At 42.3% G+C, this 22,630-nt stretch overlaps 3 protein-coding genes across 5 annotated transcripts; 1 reads left to right on the top strand and 2 right to left on the bottom strand.

Moving 5' to 3' along the window:
* Positions 1–5,143: 5,143 nt before the first annotated feature.
* Positions 5,144–5,636, top strand: LOC143361100 (uncharacterized). The gene is made up of 2 exons (XM_076800360.1): positions 5,144–5,374; positions 5,513–5,636. Exons 1-2 carry the CDS (start codon positions 5,144–5,146, stop codon positions 5,612–5,614), a joined length of 333 nt encoding a protein of 110 aa, XP_076656475.1. The 3' UTR covers positions 5,615–5,636.
* A 28-nt stretch (positions 5,637–5,664) lies between these two features.
* Positions 5,665–11,909, bottom strand: LOC143361098 (uncharacterized). Its single transcript, XM_076800358.1, has 2 exons — positions 11,770–11,909; positions 5,665–6,260 (listed from the first exon to the last, which is right to left on the bottom strand). The coding sequence occupies exons 1-2, from the start codon at positions 11,907–11,909 to the stop codon at positions 5,993–5,995; spliced, it is 408 nt and encodes a 135-aa protein (XP_076656473.1). The 3' UTR covers positions 5,665–5,992.
* LOC143361097 (uncharacterized) lies at positions 7,940–22,187 on the bottom strand. Of its 3 annotated transcripts, XM_076800357.1 has the most exons (8): positions 21,860–22,187; positions 20,612–21,302; positions 20,396–20,534; positions 20,196–20,314; positions 16,046–16,140; positions 12,148–12,910; positions 9,813–9,892; positions 7,940–8,047 (listed from the first exon to the last, which is right to left on the bottom strand). In XM_076800357.1, exons 1-7 carry the CDS (start codon positions 21,868–21,870, stop codon positions 9,854–9,856), a joined length of 1,857 nt encoding a protein of 618 aa, XP_076656472.1. In that variant the 5' UTR covers positions 21,871–22,187; the 3' UTR covers positions 7,940–8,047; positions 9,813–9,853. The 3 variants fall into 3 exon arrangements, with proteins under 3 accessions (XP_076656472.1, XP_076656471.1, XP_076656470.1); XM_076800356.1 differs by lacking the exon at positions 7,940–8,047 and having other exon boundaries at positions 8,995–9,892; XM_076800355.1 differs by lacking the exons at positions 7,940–8,047; positions 9,813–9,892 and having other exon boundaries at positions 11,236–12,910.
* Positions 22,188–22,630: the final 443 nt, after the last annotated feature.

Raw genomic sequence — 22,630 nt, 5'->3', positions numbered from 1 at the left:
TTAAAAATAGTATATGGTTAAGAAGTCCTTTAACTCTTCTATCGTTTCAAATTGCACCAAACTCGTTTTTTTTTTGTAAAAGTATAAAATCCGCAGTTTACCAAAAAAAAAAAACTAAAAATTCGGATTGTTTTCATGAAGTAATGTAAAATAGTCAGTTTCAGTGTTCCGTAAACCCAGTGTCAATGTCGATGAGAGAAAATTCATTGTGAACGATGCATTGTACGAGTACGAATTATAATTGTTTAAGTACCGTGTTAAGTAGTCGAGCCGTAGGGTCCTCCTCAACTCACAAAACCGACGCAACAACTATCGTTGGACCGGTCGAAGTTCCAGGCGAGACTAATTAATCTGATCGATTACTATAAGCTTTTGGCAAATTATTATGTCCGCCCCCACCTTCCTCGCGAATCGATAAATTCGCGTTACGGTGCGGGATTTGCCGGCGATGTTAAGCGTTTATTGACAGGGATCAACGGTTATTTATTCATCGCGAAGTATTTGGACTGTATAAAATACTAAAATAAAGGAAAATAATAATGCGTGTGTACGGAGGGGCTGGGGGCGGGGGGGTTTTGGCGCAGAAAATGATTTGCCGTCGATCGCGTGATTTTATGCTTGTCGGGGAATTACATACGCAATCCTGATCAGTAAATTGAGTGAAAAATCTCCCTCTCCCGCGGGGCCGATAAAATTTGAATAAAAAGTCAATTATGAAAACTCGAATAAACAATCGGGCTCGCGTCCGGCGGCGGCGCGGCCGCGCAAATTAAACGGCCGGGGCCCCCCGTTAATTTTTGCAAACTGAAATTAAATACAGGGAATGTGCTTGATCAAAGAACGCCGACGCGCGTAAACGCGTTTATTCCCCCGTCCGACGTGAACCATTTTTTAACGATCTTTCCGCAAATATTAATCGGTTAAACATTTACCGCGTGTGAATTAATTGCGACCCACCTTAATACGGCCGAATCAATCGGATATCAACGGTTAATACGGTCAAATCGATTCATGATTTCTCGTTCGAATAGCTGCGGCCGCGTTATTATTCATTTATTTCTCGTCGAATAAACGGTCATTCTTATCGGTACGGTTTAATTGATACGCTTAACAGACTAATTTATTGCGACGCCGATAGGCCGGCCGACCTATCTTTTGTCAAAATAGAATAGATCTTAATTAACCATCTACCAATTCGTAATCCACTATTTCTTACAGAAAATGTTTATTCCCCGGAATAAACATTTATTATTTATTTATTTTATTATTCACCCATTCTTTTGGATACTGTATTAAAATGTTCCATTTCTTTCTATTTTTTTTTTTTTGTGAAATTAAAATGTATTTATTATCATTATTAGACTGCGGATTTTATCACAAAAATTAAGAAAATAGAAAATTAAAAGATTGGAAGAAATTGAGAATATTGTTATATTCTCCAAGGCATTTTTTCTCCCACTCTTTAGGATCAATTTGGTATACTAGGGCGGGGGACCCAATTACTGTGGGGGTACCAATTACGAAAATTTTTTACAGAATTTATTTAAAGCGTGAAACGAAAATGAGTGAAATATTAGTCCAGGATCTTTCATCCTGATTATTTACAACGCATGCGAGAATTAATTAGATTTAAAATCAATTGTTAATTGGTCACATTTTTAATCCGAGAGACTGAAAAGCACTTATTTGCTCTATCCAATTGACAAAACTGACTGATTTGTTACCTTTTTTAGAAATGAACATTGATCCAGAAAAACATAGTGGATTATGCATCGGTGTGTCTACAAAAAATCGAAATAATTAGAGAATCAAATTTTTTAATATAAAAGTAGAAGAATGATTCTCCAGTTATTTCAAGAACTACGACAGCAACGAAACGGTTCGTTGGTTTTTTGCGATTATGCTCTTTACAACTATCGAACCCTGTAACTCTGGTGTATAGGGTATACAAAATATAAAGCAAATTTGATGGAATACCTTCGAACGATGCTAAAAAGGAACATTATGTTTTTACGAAAATACCATCTTAGTTAATTCTAAAAAAAAGTCGCTGTACCTTACAATATTCTATTTCGGTTTTTATTCAAGTGTTTTGACCGACGAAAATTGAACGAGAATGTAAAAACTCTATGTATATGTATAATAAACTACTAGGTGCCATTTTATCAATCCTTTTGTCCGACAAAACGAAATTGAAATTTATTTTCTGATAAAAGAATCGATGGTCATAAGTAGACTGCGGATTTTATGCATTTTATTAATTTCTGACAAAAATAGGTGATTTGAAATAGAGATTAAAAAAATGTCAATATATCAAAATAGAGAAATACAGTAAAGTCCTGATCTAAGTCCAATCCTCGGGTCCGTGACCTGACATAGATCGTGTAGGGCTACTGTATTCGGTTCAAATTATACCGTGTTTAGTGTCATTTTAATCAGAAAAATGCCACGAAAAAGTTGGCGAAAGTCGCATAAAAAAATAATGAAAAATAAAGAAGTTTTGCAATTGGATTAGTAGTGGTTCACACCGATATACCCGACCCAGTATCGAATTACGCGGCATGTTTATGAGGGGATAGGCGAACTGACTAAGATCGTGTAGCTCAGTTCGGCTTAGATCGAGACTTTACTGTAAATCATTGTTCGGTTTCTTTGTCTTGCAAATTAATGCAGTTTTGTTTTGCATAAAGGATCCGCAGCCTAGTCGCAAAGAAACGTTGAAAAAAAAATGTTGACCGTAACAAAAGGATCGTTGAACGTGTTCTCTATGTACAGTGTCAGTGTATAGTCTACTTTGTCCATAAAAAAATATATCTTTTGCTATTAAAAAAACTACGGATTCCCGAGAGCTACGCGATATTTTCGAAACGGTGCCAGAACGAATTCTATTGGAACTCCATAGTTGTGACAAATATGAATTGTTATAAAACGGTTTAAGTGATGCTGTTAAAGATCTATCCTAAACTTTGATACAATCAGGCTTTGCACACGAAATCCACCGAGGGGTGAACATAATTTTCAATACACCGAATTTGGAGTGCAGAACCGGTAACGGGAAAATTGCAATTTCGCAAAAAGACGTCGATTTTTAAAACTCAAATCACCTAGTGAAAAATAAAAATAGGAGTATGTTCGTTAGTAATAAATAGACTGCGGATTTTTATGTGCAAAATGGGCGCTGTTTAATTAATTTAGGAGCATCGATGTACCGTTTTGGAAATTATTGAAGAAAGGGAAAATTTTTTTCGGATTACGAAAAATTAATTGATGCAGAACATTTTTATTTTGCACAGAGATCCGCAGTCTAGCGACGATGAATATCGTCGAGATTATGAAAGGTTATTAAAATAGTTTGATCTTCAGAAGATGGCGTCGATTTTGGATCGTCCTGTATCGCTTAGCATCTGTTGAAGATGATTTTGCGACGCGGTTAACCTACGCAGAATTGTTTCGAAGCTCTCAGTTCGAATCGGAACTTACTCTAAGTCGGCAGGCGAATTGTATAGTTAACAAATCCGGTGAACTGGGCAGGCACGTGTTCAAATTCCACAAGAGGAACCACATTGTGGAAAACATCAAAACGAACTCAACGATTACAAGTGAGCTTGCATATAACGATAGATGCAGTGATTTCTCTATATATGTCGCCAAGACCTGGACGATAAATGTCGCGGAACTATCCCCACTACCGCGGGATACACCCCGTGAGGGGCCGCGAAGCTCGAGAGGAGTGTAAACATAACACGGCTCAGGTATGTCTCCGGAACGATACATGACGCCGGCAAGACCCGTGTTGATGACATATATCGAGAACTCACTGTACTGGAGTGCCACTTGGACTGGATGTCACAAGAATATTCATGATATCCATAAGAATATCCATAATACTCAAGAATAATTATTAGACTGCGAATTTTTATGCAAAATAAGGAGATTTGTTTCCCTTTTAAATAATTTTAGTGAAAATATGTTCATCTGTAAATATTTTTACTATTCAGCATATAATCTACTCGTTTTTGTCATGAACGAATAAAATTCTCGCAGTCTGATGATTATTATTTGGAGTCTGTACGAATTGAAATTAAAATTCAGCATATATCCAGCGGAATCAAATGTAGAAATCGATAAAAAGATAATGGGGACACTATTCGTCTCTAAAATTCATTCTCCCATTTCTCCATTCAGTATTCTAACTGAATGCATTCTGTCGTTGAAGATCGATGTCGATTCGAACCTAACCTGGAAGCTTGATTACTATTACAATGATTATTACAATGATCAATGAATCACCAATCAAACTCCTTCTCTCTAAATCCTGAAACCTACGGACCACCGAAAGATCAATGATCCAGAAGGCGACCGTTTAGTCTAAACAATGCAATAAGAACAGACTAACCCCCTCCTCCAGATTAATTAATGCAATTAATCATCAATCAAGAATCATGAGAGAACCTTTACGGATTTCGAACCACCCAGGGATCAGCGATCCAGACCAGTGATCAGTGATCCTCTAATTTATCAGACGCAAAGAATCCTCGATCTGTTAAAATCGTGTGCTCAGCACAATATTGGAAACCAGACAAAGATCGACAGAGTTCGGATCACCTGAAGATCAATCGGGGATCCAGAAGGCAACCTAGTCCAGTGGTGGGCACCAACGTCCCTCTCGCGCAGCTTCACTGCGCAACGGATGTGGATAGACAGCATAAGCCCTGGATGTGGATAGACAGCATAAGCCGCAAACGGGTCACCTATGGCGTGACGTACGAGGGGAGAGACGGAGGCCCCGCTGCGCAGAGAAGGTGCGCGCTGCACGAAAGAGGGTGGGGGAAGCCTGCGGCAGTCATGCGTGACCATCACTGCTCTAATCTCTGGGCAATGAATTTTTCCACTGGTTGAAACCATGTTCACCAATATTGCAAAATAAACTTCAACAAAGAGCAGTCTTCGAACCACCTAGTAAAGATCAGTCAAGGCTCCAGAAGGCAATCCCCTAAGTCTCTCGGCAATGAATCGTCGATCGCCTAAAATCCTGTGCTCTATACTGGAGAACAGACTGCAGTCTTCAACAAAGAGCAGTCTTCGAACCACCTAATAAAGATCAGTCAAGGCTCCAGAAGGCAGTCCCCTAAGTCTCTCGGCAATGAATCGTCGATCGCCTAAAATCCTGTGCTCTATACTGGAGAACAGACTGCAGTCTTCAACAAAGTACAATCTTCAAGAGTGCACTCTTCGGACCACCCGAAGATCAGTGGTCCAGAAAGGGACCCTTCAATCTCTAGAATGCAATGAAGACGTCGGTCGCCTAAAATCCTGTGCTCTATATTGGAGAACAGACTGCAGTCTTCAACAAAGTACAATCTTCAAGAGTGCAGTACCACCCCAAGGTCAGTCTGTGGTCCAGAAAGGGACCCTTCAATCTCTAGAATGCAATGAAGACGTCGGTCGCCTAAAATCCTGTGCTCTATATTCGAGAACAGACTGCAGTCTTCAACAAAGTACAATCTTCAAGAGTGCAGTACCACCCAAAGATCAGTCACTGGTCCAGAAAGGGACCCTTCAATCTCTAGAATGCAATGAAGACGTCGGTCGCCTAAAATCCTGTGCTCTATAATGGAAAACAGAGTGTAGTCTTCGGACCACCTAACGATCAGTCAAGGATCCAGAAGGCGACCCTATAGTCTCTAGAACGCTTCCCCCACCAACGTTTCTTTCGTGCAGCGCGCACCTTCTCTGCGCAGCGGGGCTTCCGTCCCTCCTCTCGTACATCCCGCCATAGCGCGCGGCTTATGCTGTCTATCCACATCCACGGGGCACCGGTGCGCAGTGAGGCTGCGCGCTGCAGGAAAGAGAGGTGGGGGAAGCAAGCGGCTCAGGGGCCCCTACCTTGGCCACCACTGCTCTAGAATGAACCGTGGATCGCCTAAATTTCTATATTCGAAAAGAGATAGCAATCTTCGACAGAATGGATTCTCGCAGTCCCGGTGACCTCCTACAGGTCAGTGACCGGTCCCGAAAGCTTCCCCCCGTTCTCGACCGCGAATCGGTCGATCTTCTCCGTGAACGTGGTCCCCTTGTCTCCGTCCACGTCCCCGTCATCATCTTCGTCCTCCTGCTGCCTGGCGGGTCCGTCGAGTTCGTCCTCCTCGTCGGAGGAGACGCTTCGTGCCCGCTTGACCTTGATCGAGCCCTGATCGATCGTTTCCTCGTCCTTCTCACCGATCACCTTACTACGCAGTATGTCCAGCAGCTTCTCCCGTCTGACAAATCACGGTTCGATTCACGTTACATGCGTGTCTGACGGATCATTTTGGCTGGCATCGCCTGCCGCTAACCGGCCCCAAAAACGCAAGTCTCTGTAATGCGGTCTTTTAGAAGCGGCAAAAGCAACAGTTTCAGCTGAAAGCCATGCTGCCGGCTAGAAGAACAGAAAGAACACCAGGCGGTTTCGGCTTTTTCCCTGACCCAATAGCAACAGTGTGGACCCTTTTTTTGTTTTTTATTTTTTCTTTTGTGTGCGTGTGTGCGCGCCTGTGTACGTCTGTGCGGGGGTGCTGGTTTGGATTAGGGGTTGGACGGGGGAGGGGGGGGGGTGTCTGTGTGCGGAGTTTCATCGATCGATAGAGAACAAGTAGAAACACACGACTGCGAGGTTGCTCGGAAAACTGTTGTCGCGACCGACGGTCGTTTTGTTTATTGTTACGGATTCGTTTGTTGAACGGAGACGGTACGGCCCGGAACGGCCATTGATCCTACAGGCTCTAATTAAATTTTGACTAGACATCCTTTTGACAAATAGGATGAAAGTGCAAATCAACCTTTACCTCTCTTCAGCAACTATCGCGAGTAGAAATAAAAATTGTCTTATTACTTTTCTTAACAATTGTAATAATTAATCTAACGACGCAAAAATTGCACAACACAGAAGCCAGATAGTATTGTCACAGTTTCACTAACGATTTTAAATCTGATTTTAAACTAATCCACTGACTTGCATTGCTTGCGATACGATTATTTATTTTTGTCATAAATTAACAGTAAGAGCACTAAAGGAATTTACATGATTCCCTTTTTCAATAATATTGTTAAGAAAAGGAATATCTAGCTCCAGTGTCTTGTAATTAATGCAGACAAATTTCATTTCGCGGAGTACAGTGAATTCTCGATATATGTCAACAACGCGGGTCTTGCCAGCGTCTTATATCGTGTAGGAGATATACGCAAGCCGTGTTATGTTTAAACTCTTCGGCGTCCGAGGCGTCTCGAGCTTCGTGGCCCCTCATGGGGTATCGCGGTAGTGGGGATAATTCCGCGACAATTATCATCCAAGCCTTCGCGACATGTATAGAGAAGTCACTGTACTTATTGCTACAAAAAAATTTAGCGCGAAAGATTCCTACGTTCCTTGAGAGTATTGAACAAATTGTGTTCCGGTGAAATTTCGCCAAGATTATGCAAAAGTGAAGAATATTGACTTTACAATTTTGAACGGAGCAGTGACGCGATCCGAGCCGTACCGCGCGCGATTCCGTCGGGTCGCAGCGGCCACAAAACACGAAAATTAATACAACATTTGATCGTTTATTAAAACAGCTACGTACAAGCCCTCGTCGATCCGCGTGAGAAACAAAATGGCACGCGGAGCGCTTGAAAAAAGATTCGTGTACAAAAATGTATCGTGTCGCGTTCACGCCGTTGAAAATACACGACGATGTTCGTGTCCTCTCTGCCGCATTCGTAAGAAGAGAGAGAGAGAGAAGAAAAAAAACAAGAAAAATCAAATGCGCACCGATGATTCGCAAATTAGAGGTCTCCATCCTCGTCGATTTTCGCAAGAAAAACACACACGTTGCTCTCCGAGTAGACGCGATTTGAAAACGAGAAGCGTTCAGCGACGTTGAGAGAACGAGCCCAACGATTCAAACACGAGAACAGTCTATCGTCGATAAAACTCTTGAATCGGCGTATCCTCTGGATCGTTACAAAAATATTGCCGAACGAAACGCCGCGCCACCGATCAGTCCATTTCACCGTTCTCATCTTACACCTACGAAAAGCGTATTTCTTTTTTTTTTTTGTTTTTCCATCTTGGAATACTGTACACTCGAAACAAAAAAAAAAATCATCAGTCGTTTCTTTTCGTTAAATCGATCGACGCTTATGAATTATTACGAGATGAAACGATGCTACGAACGCGATTCGAGAAATCGTTTACATACAGTGCATTCCGAAAACTATATCAGCACTGAATTCTCGAAAAATTGCCCACACTTAAACCGCGATAATTCCGTTAAAAATGATCGCACGACCATAAATCTGGACTCATTTTAAAGCTGGAAACCCCTAGTTTCGTAATCCACCGTCCATTTTATTTTGCGATTTTTTTCACGATGCATCTGGCCGAAAACCGAAGACTCGTTTTCTCTCGAAAATGGTGTACGTTCAAACGTCTGTGGAGATTTTGAAAAATTTTTTGGGGACTGAAACCACCACGGATTTGAAGATCGAAGCTTCCTCTTTACAACGACGCCTCCAAAAGTGATGTACGATTTTTTCTACTCGTTTTACCAAGCTTCGACGTCATGGTGTCTCGCATCGAGTGATAGGTGTGTCGTTTTTGTTCCATAAAACAGTGAAAAAAAATCGTACGTCAATTTTCAAGCACTCGTTGTGAAGAGGAGACTTCGATCTTCAAACCTACAGTAATTACATTAACGGGAAAAATTTTTGAAACTTTTTGTAGACGTTTGAATTTGCAGCATTTTAGGGGGAAAATGGGTCTTCGGTTTTCGACCTGCTGCGTCTCCCAAAAATATTTTTGAGAAAGATGAGTAACAGTGTGCGAAAGTAGAGGCTCCGAGCTTCATAATGAGCCCAGGCTTATGGTCGTACTGTTCGTTTTTACGAAATGATCGCGATTTGAATATCGACAATTTTTCGAGAGTTGCGGGAATACTTTTCGAACCGGCTGTACTGAGAGTCGTTTTTTAAAAAAAAGATCTATATTACAAAATGTCTTCGACGGAATGTGATTGAAACGATCGAGCCAGTCGAGAAGTTCAACTCAAAACACAAGAGTGAAACGAAAGACAGCAGGCGGTTATGCGATGTTGCCGCTGATGAACGAGCTTTGATGCTAAATGAGTGCCGAACGCATGCCGGACAAGCGAAACCATGCTGAACAATAGACGAAAACATGATTTACATTACAGAGATGTACACACACTCGAGAACACACCGCTACGATTACGTATAATTACAGGAGACACAGGGGATCGAGATGCGAGAAGCTGGGACATCAAATCGATCATCGATGAAAAACAAAAACATTACAAATCCATCGAACGAGCAACAAATTTTATCACACATACATACCTTGTGCCTGGTAAAAGCTTATTCGATCGTGATCTACAGCTTCTCGCGATCCAGCGTAAGAGTATCAACGTGAACAGGATGTGAGAAAATGTTTTACAAAAATGATTCTAATCTTTGGTGGAGTGAACAACAAAACTGTAAAATTAATTTTTACTTGGAGATTCGGTGTCTAATATCTTAATTATTTACGTTACGAAGTACGTCCGACTCAACAGTTAACAGATCTAGTAAATTGATAATAACATAACAATACACAAAAACTACAGTCTAAAAGATCAGATTATTGGCCCAACGAACAATTTTTAAACAACGAAAAAACAAATTCTATAAAATATGATCGGCTCAACAAAACTTCTACAACACTTCGCAAAACAATCAAGTTACCAGTTAACTCAATGTTAATTATTAGACGAGCGCGAGGAAACGAGAAAACTGACCTTGGATTCCGGCGTCAAGGACAATTTCTCGGGACATTTATTTACAACAGACCTCCACTGTTTCGAAAGGGTAGAATCATCTGTAAAAACCATGAAAACATTTCTACACCCTATCTAACTAATTAGTGCAAGCAGAAGAAGAGCCTCGGGGAGTCGATCGTGAAGAACAAAGCCGGTGCAAATTGTTTGAAAAATTCTTGGACGGAGATTCTGCGAAGCCGAGAGACTCTTCGTCCACTTTCCCAGACATAAGCGTTTCGGGGAGCGGGGAAATGGTTCTGGGACTGGTCCAGAGCTTGATCGACACATTAACAAACAAACAAAAGAGACATACACCCTATCAACAACTAATGAGGTTCCTTGTAATATCTCTGGGTCGTAACCGCGACCCGTCGTCCTAAGCTCCTATTCTTCCACTAAAAAGTATCAACATGCTCAAAAGGTTCCTAACCTAATCGCTAGACTGCGGATCTTCGTGCAAAATAAAAATCGTAACAAGCTAAAAAGAACATTTCTCTAAAATATTTCATATTTCATCACTTTTATCACACAGTGATTTCTCGATATATGTCGCCAAGGCCTGGATGATAAACGTCGCGGAATTATCCCCACAAGGCCTCGGACGCCGAGGAGTGTAAACATAACACGGTTACGTCTCCCGGGCTATACACGACCCTGGCAAGAGCCGTGTTGTTCACATATATCGAGAAGTCACTGTACATGCATAAAATCCATAGAAAAGTATACTGCAGAAATTCGTGCGAGATAAAAATTGTACTAACTCTCTTAATAATTGTAGCAAGTTGAAAAGAACATTTTTCGATTGCTCTAAAATATTCACTGCTTTATATGTCATCACTTTTACTATACATGCACAAAATCCGCAATCAACTGGACTGCGGATCTTCGTGCAAAATAAAAATTGAACTAACTCTCTTAATAATTGTAGCAACTTAAAAAGAACGTTTTTAAAGTACTTTAAAATCTCCACTGCTTTATATGTCATCACTTTTATAATACATGCACAAAATCCGCAATCAACTGGACTGCGGATCTTCGTGCAAAATAAAAATTGAACTAACTCTCTTAATAATTGTAGCAACTTAAAAAGAACGTTTTTAAAGTACTTTAAAATCTCCACTGCTTTATATGTCATCACTTTTATAATACATGCACAAAATCCACAGTCAACTAGACTGCGGAAATTCGTGCGAGATAAAAATTGTACTAACTTTCTTAATAATTGTAGCAAGTTAAAAAGAACATTTTTAAAGTACTTTAAAATCTCCACTGCTTTATATGTCATCACTTTTATAATACATGCACAAAATCCACAGTTAACTAGTTTGCGGATCTTCGTGCAAGATAAAAATTGTATTAACTCTCTTAATAATTGTAATACGTTACAAAGAACATTTTTCAATTGCTCTAAAGTATTCACTGTTTTATATGTCATCACTTTTACTATACATGCACAAAATCCACAGTTAACTAGTCTGCGGATCTTCGTGCAAGATAAAAATTGTATTAACTCTCTTAATAGTTCTAATACGTTACAAAGAACATTTTTCAATTGCTCTAAAATATTCACTGCTTTATATGTCATCACTTTTACTACTATACATGCACAAAATCCACAGTCAACTAGTCTGCGGATCTCCACGCAAAGTAAAAATTGTCTTTGTCGATTATTGGAAGCAGAGGCTCGATAAAAGTAGTCTTTGTCAATTACGAGAAGCAGAGGCTCGACAAAAATGTGCGTCCTCCCTTAACAATTGTGAGAAAGAACATTTTTCAACAGCTCTGAAATGTACACCGTGTTTTTGCTAGAGATGCATGAAATCCGCAGTCGTCTAATCGCACTTAGGGCGAACCAAGCAGAGGACCAAGCGTGCCAGGAGGTCGACCGGGGGAAAGCGTACACGAGGATTTGTAGTATCGGAACGACAGAACCTACGTGCTATAACGACATGATACATAGTAGTAGCCTCTAGCAAGCCCTTGAAGCCCCCTGGATTTTTGCGACACGTGGCGACGAAGTGGTACACGCGGGGATGGTGGTAGTTTTTCTTTCTTTCTTTCTTTTTTTTTTCGCATTTTTCTGTTTTCTTTTTCTTTTTTTTTGTTCTATGGGGACCCGCCCGTACGTAGCCTAAATGTAGGCGGTGGTGTAGGTAGCGCGTGAAGGTGCTGTCAGGACTCTGGAGGTCAGGATTCCCGTCGAGCAGAGATCTTTCGGCACGAAGGAGCCACCACCGACTACGGTCACTTCCGGGATCTCGGTGATGGCTCGGCTCGCATCGTCATCGAGAAGATGATGCTCGTCCTCGCTCACCGTTCTCCGGTCTCTCATGGTGTAGCACGCACCGTCCGCCTCGCTGAACGACCTCTTACTCATGCCCTTCTTCTTCCTCTTCTTCGAGCTGCCCCTCTGGCTCCTCTGAAGTCCGTCGTCCTTCTTGACCTTGATCTCAGTCGCGCTAGTCGCGGTCCCATCGTCGGCCTCCGGGACGCTCGCAGAGTCTACCTCGTCGTCTTTAGCTTCCGCGACGTTCGCGTCCTCCTTCGACTTGACGTCCTCATTGTCTTCGGCGTTTCTAGCTTCGGCAGGCTCGTCCTCCACTTTCTTGGACGACGGGTTGTCGCTGGACATTAGGCTAGCGATCTCTTCCAGCGTGTTGTCCTCTTGGTTGCTGATGGCTAGGGCTGGTTCGGTGCTGGAGACGAGCGTCCGGTTGTCCTCGACGGTCCAGGCATCGGAGGCGGGACTACAATCAGCGACTCGGTAATGACTCGACTTGTCCGGGACCTGCTGGCGCGGCAGGTCCGCCGAGGCTCGGTTCCGCAGGAACGGGACGAAGTTCGGGATCGAGGATGTGGCTACCGACGGGACCAGGCTACAGGTGTCGGACAGAGCGGTACGCACGGGGGTGCTGGTTACGTAGGGCGTTTCGAACGATACAGGCGTGACGGATCTTGCGTTTACGCACTTTGCCACGTGGGTCTCGGCCAGGGTCTTCGACGCCCGCGCCTCCTGCAGCTCTCGTCGCAGCGCCAGCGTCTCTTCCTCGAAGGCTGCGATCTCGCGGCCTTCGTTGCTAAGTGCCAACACAAGTCCACCGTTTATACAACATTTCTAGACCGGGGGTGGGTCAGGCGCGGGGATTGGGCGGGTGGTTTTTTGGTTTTTGTTTCTTTTTTTTTTTTTAGTTTGGAGAACGTCGACGGCGCGAACTCGGCGGGGTCTCTCTGTGTGTGCGGGAGCAAGCTGTCTGCGGTTCCAGCATGCGGATCAGGTTAGGATTATTATGCTACGTCCACACTGGAGCACCATCGAGCAGCTTTCTACCAACTCTTGCTAGTCCTTTGCTCGACTTTGCTTCAGTGGAGACGTAGCTTCACACTGTCCAACAGTTTCCGTGTTTCTTGCGCTGTCTCTGCACATGGCGCTTGACTGTACGCGGACATGTTGTTTGTTTGTTAGCATTCGCGTACTTCCACGAATCGTTGTTTGTACTGTTTTGTGTTTTATCTTTTGGTGAAAATTCGAGAATTCTTGTGCGAAGGCCACGGACTAATTTGCACATCTATTGTACTTTGCGAATATATAAGGACAATCTGTTATAAATAGACAGCGGATTTTATGCGTTTATGAGAAAAATGAGTGGGCGTGATTAGAAACAGTGAAAAAGTTAGATGTCTTTGATAATGTTATATTATTTTCAGCATAGTAAACATATTAACCCTTAGCACTCGAATGGTGACTGTAAGGCACCACGAAAAATTGCTGTATCATTATTAAAAATATTTTTTTGAAATATTTTCTTGTGCGTGTAAGTTTCACTATTTTCGTATGTATTACATGAAAAGTATATATATAAGGGCAAAAAAGGAAATGTTTCGAATAGCTTCGAGTGCAAAGGGTTAAAAGAGAAGATAACTGTCCACTTCGTTCCAGTTTGTTGCGATTCAGGTAGGAAATTTTTATTTTGCATAAAGATCCGCTGTCTAGTTGTAAAGAATTGTTTCTTTTCGTAACTCTTCTTAGAAAACCTTAGGACACCGTGCAAATTCCCGTGCGGTAAACGTAAGTCTGAAGACAGTTCTCCAGAAATTTGGAAAAAGTCGAATTTTCAATTTTGAAAATTTTTAACGCACTCTAATAATCGATTATTGTTTACTGAAACACAAAATGTGCTGTACAGTGTAGAGTCTTGGGAGCGATACTTTATACTCGACAAATTGCCCACACTTAGACCGTGATAATTTCGCAAAAAATGATCGCACGACAATAAATCTGGACGCATTTTAAAGCTGGAAACCCCTAGTTTCAGAATCCACCGTCCATTTTATTTTACGATTTTTTTCACGATGCGTCTGGCCGAAAACCGAGGACTCGTTTTCTCTCGAAAATGGTGTACGTTCAAACGTCTGTGGAGACTTTGAAAAATTTTTTTGGGGATTGAAACCACCACGGATTTAAAGATCGAAGCTTCCTCTTTACAACGACGTTTCCAAAAGTGATGTACGATTTTTTCTACTCGTTTTATAGAGCTTCGACGCCATGGTGTCTCGCATCGGGTGTGTAGTTTTTGTCCCATAAAACAGTGAAAAAAAAATCGTACGCCAATTTTCAAGGACTCGTTGTGAAGAGGAGACTTCGATCTTCAATCCTATGGTAATGTCATTAGCGGGAAAAATTTTTGGAAATTTGTGTAGACGTTTGAATTTGCAGCATTTTGGAGGGAAAATGGGTTTTCGGGTTCCGACCTGCTGCGTCTCCCAAAAATATTTTTGAGAAAAATGAATACCAGTGTGCGAAAGCAGAGACTCCGAGCTTCAAAATGAGCCCAGGCTTATGGTCGTACCGTTCGTTTTCGCGAAACGATCGCGATTTGAATATCGACAATTTTTGGCGGGAATCGGGAACGTGGCGTTTAGGTATTTTTGATTGTGAGTCGTGTAGAATCGCGGATTTGGATTGTGTAATTCGAAGGCTGCGGACTCGGAAGATGTCGTTCGAGTCGGTAAGGAAAAGATTCTTAACCCTCCGTAGCCTATGCCGGGGTCATTCGCGCCCTAATCCGAAATACGACGGTGGCCGGTCCCGAGGCGTCGTCTTATATCGGAGTGAAACTGTATTAACGTCGGCGTGGGTCAGAAATGACCCCGGCATAGGCCTAGAACTCGCAGAATTCCGAGGGCTCGGAAATCGAGGAAGAACGAAAGGTGCGGCGCGGTTTCGAAGCATGTCCGTGTGTCAACAGGCGGAATCAGGGGAGATTTCGGAGGAGACAGAGGCGTCTCGGGGTTGGTTTAGGTTTAAAAGACAGAAGACAGAAGATAGAATAATAGTTTCAGGTGTGTGGAAGAATAGAAGCGGATTAAGTCTCCAGTTAGGCTTGAAATATTGCGCTACGGGAGGTCGAAGCGTTTCCGTCAAACGAGAGTCAACTTCTTTCATTAAATGTACAGTGTTCACTCTATATATGTCACAAATGCCTAGCCGATAAATGTCCCAAAACTATCCCCGCGGAGTACACCCCTCTAGCTGTCCTTTTCTACGTTTTTATACGAGAATAGTATCTCCTCGCCGATATATGTCACTGGCTGGACCCGCGTTTTGGACATGTATCGAGTAAACACTGCGTACCGTATATTTGAACCATTGTAATTTTGCGAATACTACGGGAATCTATCGTGATACCAGCAACTTTCCTTCAAACGTGTCACTCATTACTTTTGCAACTTGTGAAACAAGACAGAGGTACCTTTCGTGTTGCTAAAAATAGTGAGGTCTACAGACGGTGGGATGTCAAAGGCAGGGAGAACAGTGGGAGAAAGTAGAGAAACTGTGAAGAAATACGACGCGTCGGATCAAAGATATTAACATATTTGTACAGCTCCTGAACCGGAAGGAGTGTTCGGAAAATGGTGTGTGCCGAAAAATTCTCACCGATTCGTTCACGTTACACCCCCTCTGGGTAAACTATTAAAATTCTACAGGAATTGCACGAGGAGTTGCAGGAACGTTGAACGAACAAGAAAATTAATCCAATTTATATCCACCGACCAATATTCAACTTCCTGCGTCCTCTTCCGTTTCCGATGCCAAATCTGTGCGTCACGAGATCACAACCAACAACGTTTACCACAGTTCTCAAGAGGAAAGGCAGCCTAAGTTCATTGTACAAACTTCCTACAACCAAACCAGTCCGTAAATGCGTACTCACTTTGCTTGCAGCTTCAACGCGGCCACCTCCTCCTCCAATTTCGCGATTCGCCTCTCGCTCAACACCTTCTCGTCGATCAACTTCAGAATTTGGTTCTGCAACAAAAGAAAAATCATTCAACCTCCGTACGCTATGGGGATAACACATATAATGTATTTATTAAAACTCCTTGCCCTACAATATCGATGTCAGACTCCTGATGAAGGTTCCGAACGGAGTCTAATAAATATGTGCGTTATTCATTTCCTTTAACCTCTTAAGTACTGAACTATAGTGGTTTCCGTGGAAAGCGTCAGTTTGAACGGTACGCCACTATAGTGGCTTTCCGTGGAAAGCCTCATTCCGAAAGGTACGGACCACTATAGTGGCTTTTGTGCCGTCCGCGGCCAGGCCCGCCGTCCCTGAGAGACGGATTTGCGGACGAGCGCGCCGTACTGGGAGAGAGCAGTCGCGGACAAGCGCGTCGTACTTAAAAGGTTAAACGCTCCATATAATTTATTTATTATAATCCCTTGCCCTACAATATCGATGTCAGACTCGTGAAGATGGTTCCGAACGGAGTCTAATAAATATGTGCGTTATTCATTTCCTTTAACCTCTTAAGTACTGAACTACAGTGGTTTCTGTGGAAAGCGTCAGTTTGAACGGTACGCCACTATAGTGGCTTTCCGTGGAAAGCCTCAGTTGGAACGGTACGGACCACTATAATGGCTTTTGTGCCGTCTGCGGGCAGGCCCGCCGTCCCTGAGAGACGGATTTGCGGACAAGAGCGTCGTACTGGAAGAGAGCAGTCGCGGACAAGCGCGCCATGCTTAGAAGATTGAACCGAAATAAAATTGTATTTTGTTGTAGTTGATAAATATCCTTTTGAGGAAACCTAGGCATAGATCTAAACTATCTATTTTTTGCTACGAAATTCTGAACGATGAAGAATTTCTGATCATTGTAATCACAATAGAAATAGCAGTGCAAGGGCTTTTAATTGCAAGATGAAATATGAAATATTACTTTGTACAGCTAAATGATCTGGTTCGTGAGAGACGTTGAAGAAATTTCGCTCGGCAAGCTCCGAGTCCGCCTCGATCGGAGAAAAACGAGGATAAAGATAAAAGATAACGGAGACAATAATACGCGGCACAGATAAGACGCCTCGTTTCGAAAGAAATCAAACAATTTACATAGTATCCTGCAATTTTTTTCACAGATAACGGGTTTACAACTCTGCCGCGCGATGCCCGCGCACCGCCCGCTAACTTTCCACTTGGCGACGACTAGTAGAATCGTTGGTTTGCTTCGCGAGAAACCGAGGACCCGTTTCTCAAGAACGCCACGAATTCAAACCTCCATTGAAAAATGTTTTCGCGAACGGATCTTCCTCGAACTTGAAAATTTATGTGATTTAGCCTGCTTTTTGGTAGTACCTAAACAAAATTAAACAGAAAAAATGAATAAATTTGTTGAGTAATTCCTCGCGGATGCATCTTTACAATCTGGACAATCTTAACTCAAAAGAATCCGTAATTTTGACGGCAGCGTCATAACAGAAACGGAGCTGTTCCGTATCTGTGCGAATCGACCTTGAATCGACCTTCAGTCGTGCTATATGCAAACCGTGTTGCGAGGATGTGTTGCAGGAGGTTCGTCGGGGTTTTCGTGTTGTTTAAAAATCGTGTAAAGAGAGAGTAAGCGTACAGCGACTGAGAGAGAGAGGGAGAGAGATATCGAACGGATCGGGATCGCGCGAATAACACGAATTTCGCGTCGTCGCGACGCATCGAGTGGCCTCCGTTGGGCGTCGCCGACGAGGAGGGAAATTTACATGCACGAAAGTGGAAGGTCCCGGAGGTTCAATTACGAGATTGGCAACGCGACGGAGATGGCAGAGCCAGAAGCACGGCACGGCAGAGCGCGCGGACGGCCATCGCTTCGGCTGATGAGGCTAATGGATGGTTGAAACCCGAGAAGACCGTGGAAAGAGGGAAAGGAAAGAGGCCAAGGGAGAGGCCGTGACAGCCGCTAAGTGCCTCATCCTTCACCCTTCACCGTCCCTCTTCACCCTCTACTGCCGGGGGTACACTTTTGCCCTTCCCTCGACCAAACCCCTGTCCCCCCCTCTCCATCTCTCGGCCACCCCATGGGCAAGGTACCACCCTCATGTGAAACCTAATCATTTTTACCCGCGTCACGGATATTTCGTATTACGTCTACATTAGGTTCTCCGGTATCAACCGGTTTTTATTAACGGACTCGGGCTCCGATATGGGAGGAGCCTTCTGCCCTCCCAATTATGGGATGAAGTCAATTCTTCGGGGTCGATTGGCTGACTTCTATAGTTCGCTATAGTTAGCTTCTTACACTGCGGAAACTCGTGCGGTCGAACGGTCGCTCGACTGGTTCCAACGCTATTCCGTTCGTTTTTCAGAGCCAGCCTACTGTGTATCTAATAATAAATCAGAATCGAATATTAATAAAAGTGAATCACCAACTACTGATTATCTGTATTGGTAACAATGAATTACCAACTACTAACTGCTCTGTATCGATAAAAATTAATCTCCAATTACTAATTTCCTCTTTATTAACCCTTAGCACTCGAGTGGTGACTCCGAAGCACCACCAGAAATTGTTGTGACATTATTTCAAAGAAATTTCGAAAAATATTACAAAATATTTGTTGCATTACCAAATTTGTATTGAATAGATTACTAAACATTTGAACATTATATGTGGAAATCGGATCAGCTTCGTATGAATAAAATGAAAATATTCCAAGACGGAAGAAAAATTTAGTTTTAGAATGAAAATAGCGCCGACAGTGCAAAGGGTTAATGCCAAAGAATTACCAATTACTAATTACTCTGTATAAACAAAAATGGATCACCTATTACCGATTACTCTGCATCAACAAAAATGAACGATCAATTACTAATCTCCTCTGTGCTAACAACAACGAATTATTAAATCTGAGAAAACAATTGTATTAGTCACGGTACGGTTGACGCGGCGAGCTATTAATAAAAAAATTACAATGATGTAAGATTCATCGGCCTAAAAGTGTTGCTCGCAGACCAATCCGAAATATTCATAGGTAAGTAACAGTAAACCGGAAGAATCGCCGTGTAACGGTAATTAGCACAGAATTCCTGTAACGGAATTGTTCTTAATTACGAGGAGTAATCCGACATTCTTCGGAAAGACAGACGAATGCTGGGCATGTTGTTTTTTTCCCCGAGGCGTACGTCGAGGATTCGCATTCCTTTGTGAATCATTCTTGCGTAATACTCGTCGATGTGCCATCGATCTTTTTAATCGTGCGTTGGATAAGACCTCGCGTGGACAATGCGTCGGAAAATGTATGTTCGAGGGAACCGGCAGGATCGATGAAAATTCGCGTGCAGACGATAATCGAGAAAGAGAGAGAGAGATTGTAAAAAAAAAAGAAAGATGAAGGCGAGGGGAGACGAGCCGAAGATCACCTGGCGGTCCTAATCAAATAGAGCGTACGAATGCTACGCAAACAATATGCCCATGAGCGCGTCGTGGAAATGCCGAAAGCGTTGGCCAAGGCGGCACGTTTCACTGTACTCTAACTGCAAAGTCCAGAGAAAGAGAAAGGGGGAGAGAGAGAGAGGGGGGTGATCCCTAGCTTTGTTTTCCGTTCCCACGTTATCTATCTTTCCAGTCCAAACTCTATTCTTCTTGGAGACTTCCTCTTCCTTGTGCTAACACGGCGCGGCGCAGAAATTTCGAAAATTCATAGAAATAAATTAGTAATTTCTTCGACATGGAAGCGAAACAACTGCACAACCAGTGAATCACGACTGGGCATTGTGAACGGACCGTGTGAGTCATTGTCCTCGAATTTCTCGCGACAATGGTTCGGGGATCCCAAATCCTTAAGATTTATTGCCCCTTAACACTGGGTTCGCGGAGCACTAAATGTGACTATTTTACATTACAAAAATAACGAGAATGTGTCTATCCAAATTTTTAGCCTTCTTTTCTGTAACATAAATTTGTTGGATAATTCCTCGTGGTCGCATCTTTACAATCTCAATGATCGCGTCTCGTAAACCTAGTGTTAAGGGAATCACTATTATTTTGCTCTGTGGGAAATAAATTAAATCGTGCGCGTTAACAAATTACTTACGCTTAAACTAGTCACTTCCGACGACCTTTCGTTCAGCTTCTCCTCCACCATAGATTTCACTTTAATGACCAATCCTTCTTCGCACGTCTTATTAGCTTGCCTGATCTCTCTGATAAGATCTGGAGCAATTAACGAATTCGTAATCGCTTATCGGATATCCAGACTAGAAACTGATGCAACTAGCTCTACAAAATATTTACCTGATAACATTCCCGGCTGATAATCTGAAGAGGTATTATATTTACACTGTGCGAACTTCGTCTTCATGCTGCCCAACTCAGACTTTGTCTCGTTTAACTCTTTGAATAACTGGCTATTGCTCTTCTTCAATTCTGTCATCTGAAATCAAATAAATATAACATGTAAGAATCTTGTACAATAGTCTAGCTCCAAATGATTCGTTATAAAATACCAACCTGCTCGATCAGAGACAGAACAAGTTTATTGCTGCGTCCAATGGTTGTGATAGAACTTCCGCTGTCTACGCTGTCGGAATCTTCGCTTTGCATATGAACAGGAGCTTCCGCAGACCCGAGACCAGGATCGGAATATCTCCGATGCTCAGAATTCAGTTCCTCTCCGTTAATCTCATTCGTCTTATTCGCCGTAGGTGGTAAACTCGTGTACTCTCCGTTCTGGTAATTAACAGGCATAGGAGATTCCATTCCGTTCTCCTGCAGACTCGTGTAACCGTTTGCCATAGTATTTATACCAAGATTCAATGGATGATTTTGATTGTAGTGTCGTCTAGGTCTGTTATGAACAGCTCTGACACCGGAAAATGGCACCGGTTGATACAGTCTGTACATTGTTGGCAAAGAAACAGGTTCCATGGTATATGTCATTGGCATTTGAGCATAGCCGCACATGCTCGGGTCGGAGGCTGCGGTAAACAAACGTTGTCCGTTACTCTGAATGTTCTGCTGCATATTCGACTGCCACATCACTTGCTGATACTCCATGCCAGGTACCATGTCTCTGTTTTGGTTGCTCGTCACATTGTTCATCCAAGGGCCCAACACGCTGCTTTTCTTACTGGACCTTTTCTTGGTTTTCTTGGAGTGAGTGCCCGCATCTTCTTGGTAACTTGACCTTGACGTGTCCGACCTTACAGAGAACCAAATTGTTTAAATGATTGAAATTCGAAAAGCTGCGCTTCTACTCCACCCTGCAGCGGTTGCGGTTGTAAAAATTAGTGCTAATTATTGCAAAGAGACTATACAAATATATAAAAGATCTTCAGTTATATTGAAACTAATATAAAATAAACTTGTAATTGCTAATTTAAATATAAAGGGTCAATAGTTATGTACATGTGACAAGATTTACAGGAATCTTTTGAGAGACGCAACGTGGAGACACAAAGTATACTCAATAAATGAAATAGGATGCCTGAATGGTCACAACCAACGAATGTACAGCGGGCGAATGTATCGAACAAAACATTGTGAGCAAGTGCTATAACGCTTCTATTTAAAAATATTTAGAATTAGATTTCACATGTATCTGTCAGATCAACCGCGACCTCCGGAGGGTTAAACATGTACCGACTGCGAAATAATGGAGCGCATAAATACTTCGTTCCGAGGAGAATTGTTTGGAGAGTGGACTATCATTACCATCAAAATCATTAACTAATTTTACATTCTTGAAGAGAATCTCACCTTTTGTCCATTTTTAAAAACTGTCTACTCTCTGTCAGAGGTTAGTCGCGAACGAACTCTCGCAACGTTCGTGACATGGAGACTTCACGAAATTGCAGGCTGTTGCGTCCACGGCAGAATACTCGTCTTCGAATTCGCATAAGCTCGAGCTTGCAATCTGCGTTACAGCACTGGTTGTACTAATAGTAAATACGTACAGTAAACACCCGATCAAGTCTATTCACAGTCGGTCGTTATCACTTTGCGGCTGATTGGTTGAATGAATCCCTACCATTCCCTAAACGCTGACCATGATTTATCCATCTGATGACACTTCGTACGTAGTTTCTTCTTTTCGAATTTATTCAAGCATCGAAAACAACATTATACATATATACGCTACCCGAGTATATATCTTGAATCTGTGGTAAAGGATAAAAGTCTTTTACTAATAAACTAAATCTAACAAGAATAGCGTCTTAAATACTAATATCTTAATAAGCTTCCGACAGATGGTGATACCAGATTATATTAATAATTTATATTTACACTGTATCCACTGTGCGATGGTGGTTTTTCTACAACAGCCTCGATGCGCACTGATCATTTTTGAATTTTGCATAAAAATCTTGTCAGCATTCTTGATCGAACTTTCGCTACTGAAGAGAAAGCACAACGACAGTGTGGAGATTGTCTTCGTATACTATTTGTGTAACAATATATGAAAGCAACTCTTGAAATTTCACTTTTCTTTAACTTCGCGAATTTTCATTCAAATGGAGAACTTAAAAA

The sequence above is a fragment of the Halictus rubicundus genome, chromosome 14, assembly GCF_050948215.1.
Source record: "Halictus rubicundus isolate RS-2024b chromosome 14, iyHalRubi1_principal, whole genome shotgun sequence".
NCBI lineage: Eukaryota > Metazoa > Arthropoda > Insecta > Hymenoptera > Halictidae > Halictus > Halictus rubicundus.
Note: the sequence above shows the minus strand (reverse complement) of the source record. Positions and strands in the feature narration are given on the sequence as shown.

What these genes read in the sequence shown, in the direction of transcription:
- LOC143361100 (XM_076800360.1), top strand. Translation starts at nt 5,144, where the DNA reads ATGAATCGTCGATCGCCTAAAATCCTGTGCTCTATACTGGAGAACAGA. An exon ending in GTACAATCTTCAAGAGTGCA is followed by an intron (nt 5,375 to 5,512) that starts GTACCACCCCAA and finishes ACAATCTTCAAG; the next exon opens with AGTGCAGTACCACCCAAAGA.
- LOC143361098 (XM_076800358.1), bottom strand. Translation starts at nt 11,909, where the DNA reads ATGCGAAAAAAAAAAGAAAGAAAGAAAGAAAAACTACCACCATCCCCG. An exon ending in GTATCATGTCGTTATAGCAC is followed by an intron (nt 6,261 to 11,769) that starts GTAGGTTCTGTC and finishes GTGATTTGTCAG; the next exon opens with ACGGGAGAAGCTGCTGGACA.
- LOC143361097 (XM_076800355.1), bottom strand. An exon ending in TTCTGTCTCTGATCGAGCAG is followed by an intron (nt 20,535 to 20,611) that starts GTTGGTATTTTA and finishes ATTTGATTTCAG; the next exon opens with ATGACAGAATTGAAGAAGAG. An exon ending in CGGAAGTGACTAGTTTAAGC is followed by an intron (nt 16,141 to 20,195) that starts GTAAGTAATTTG and finishes CTTTTGTTGCAG; the next exon opens with AACCAAATTCTGAAGTTGAT.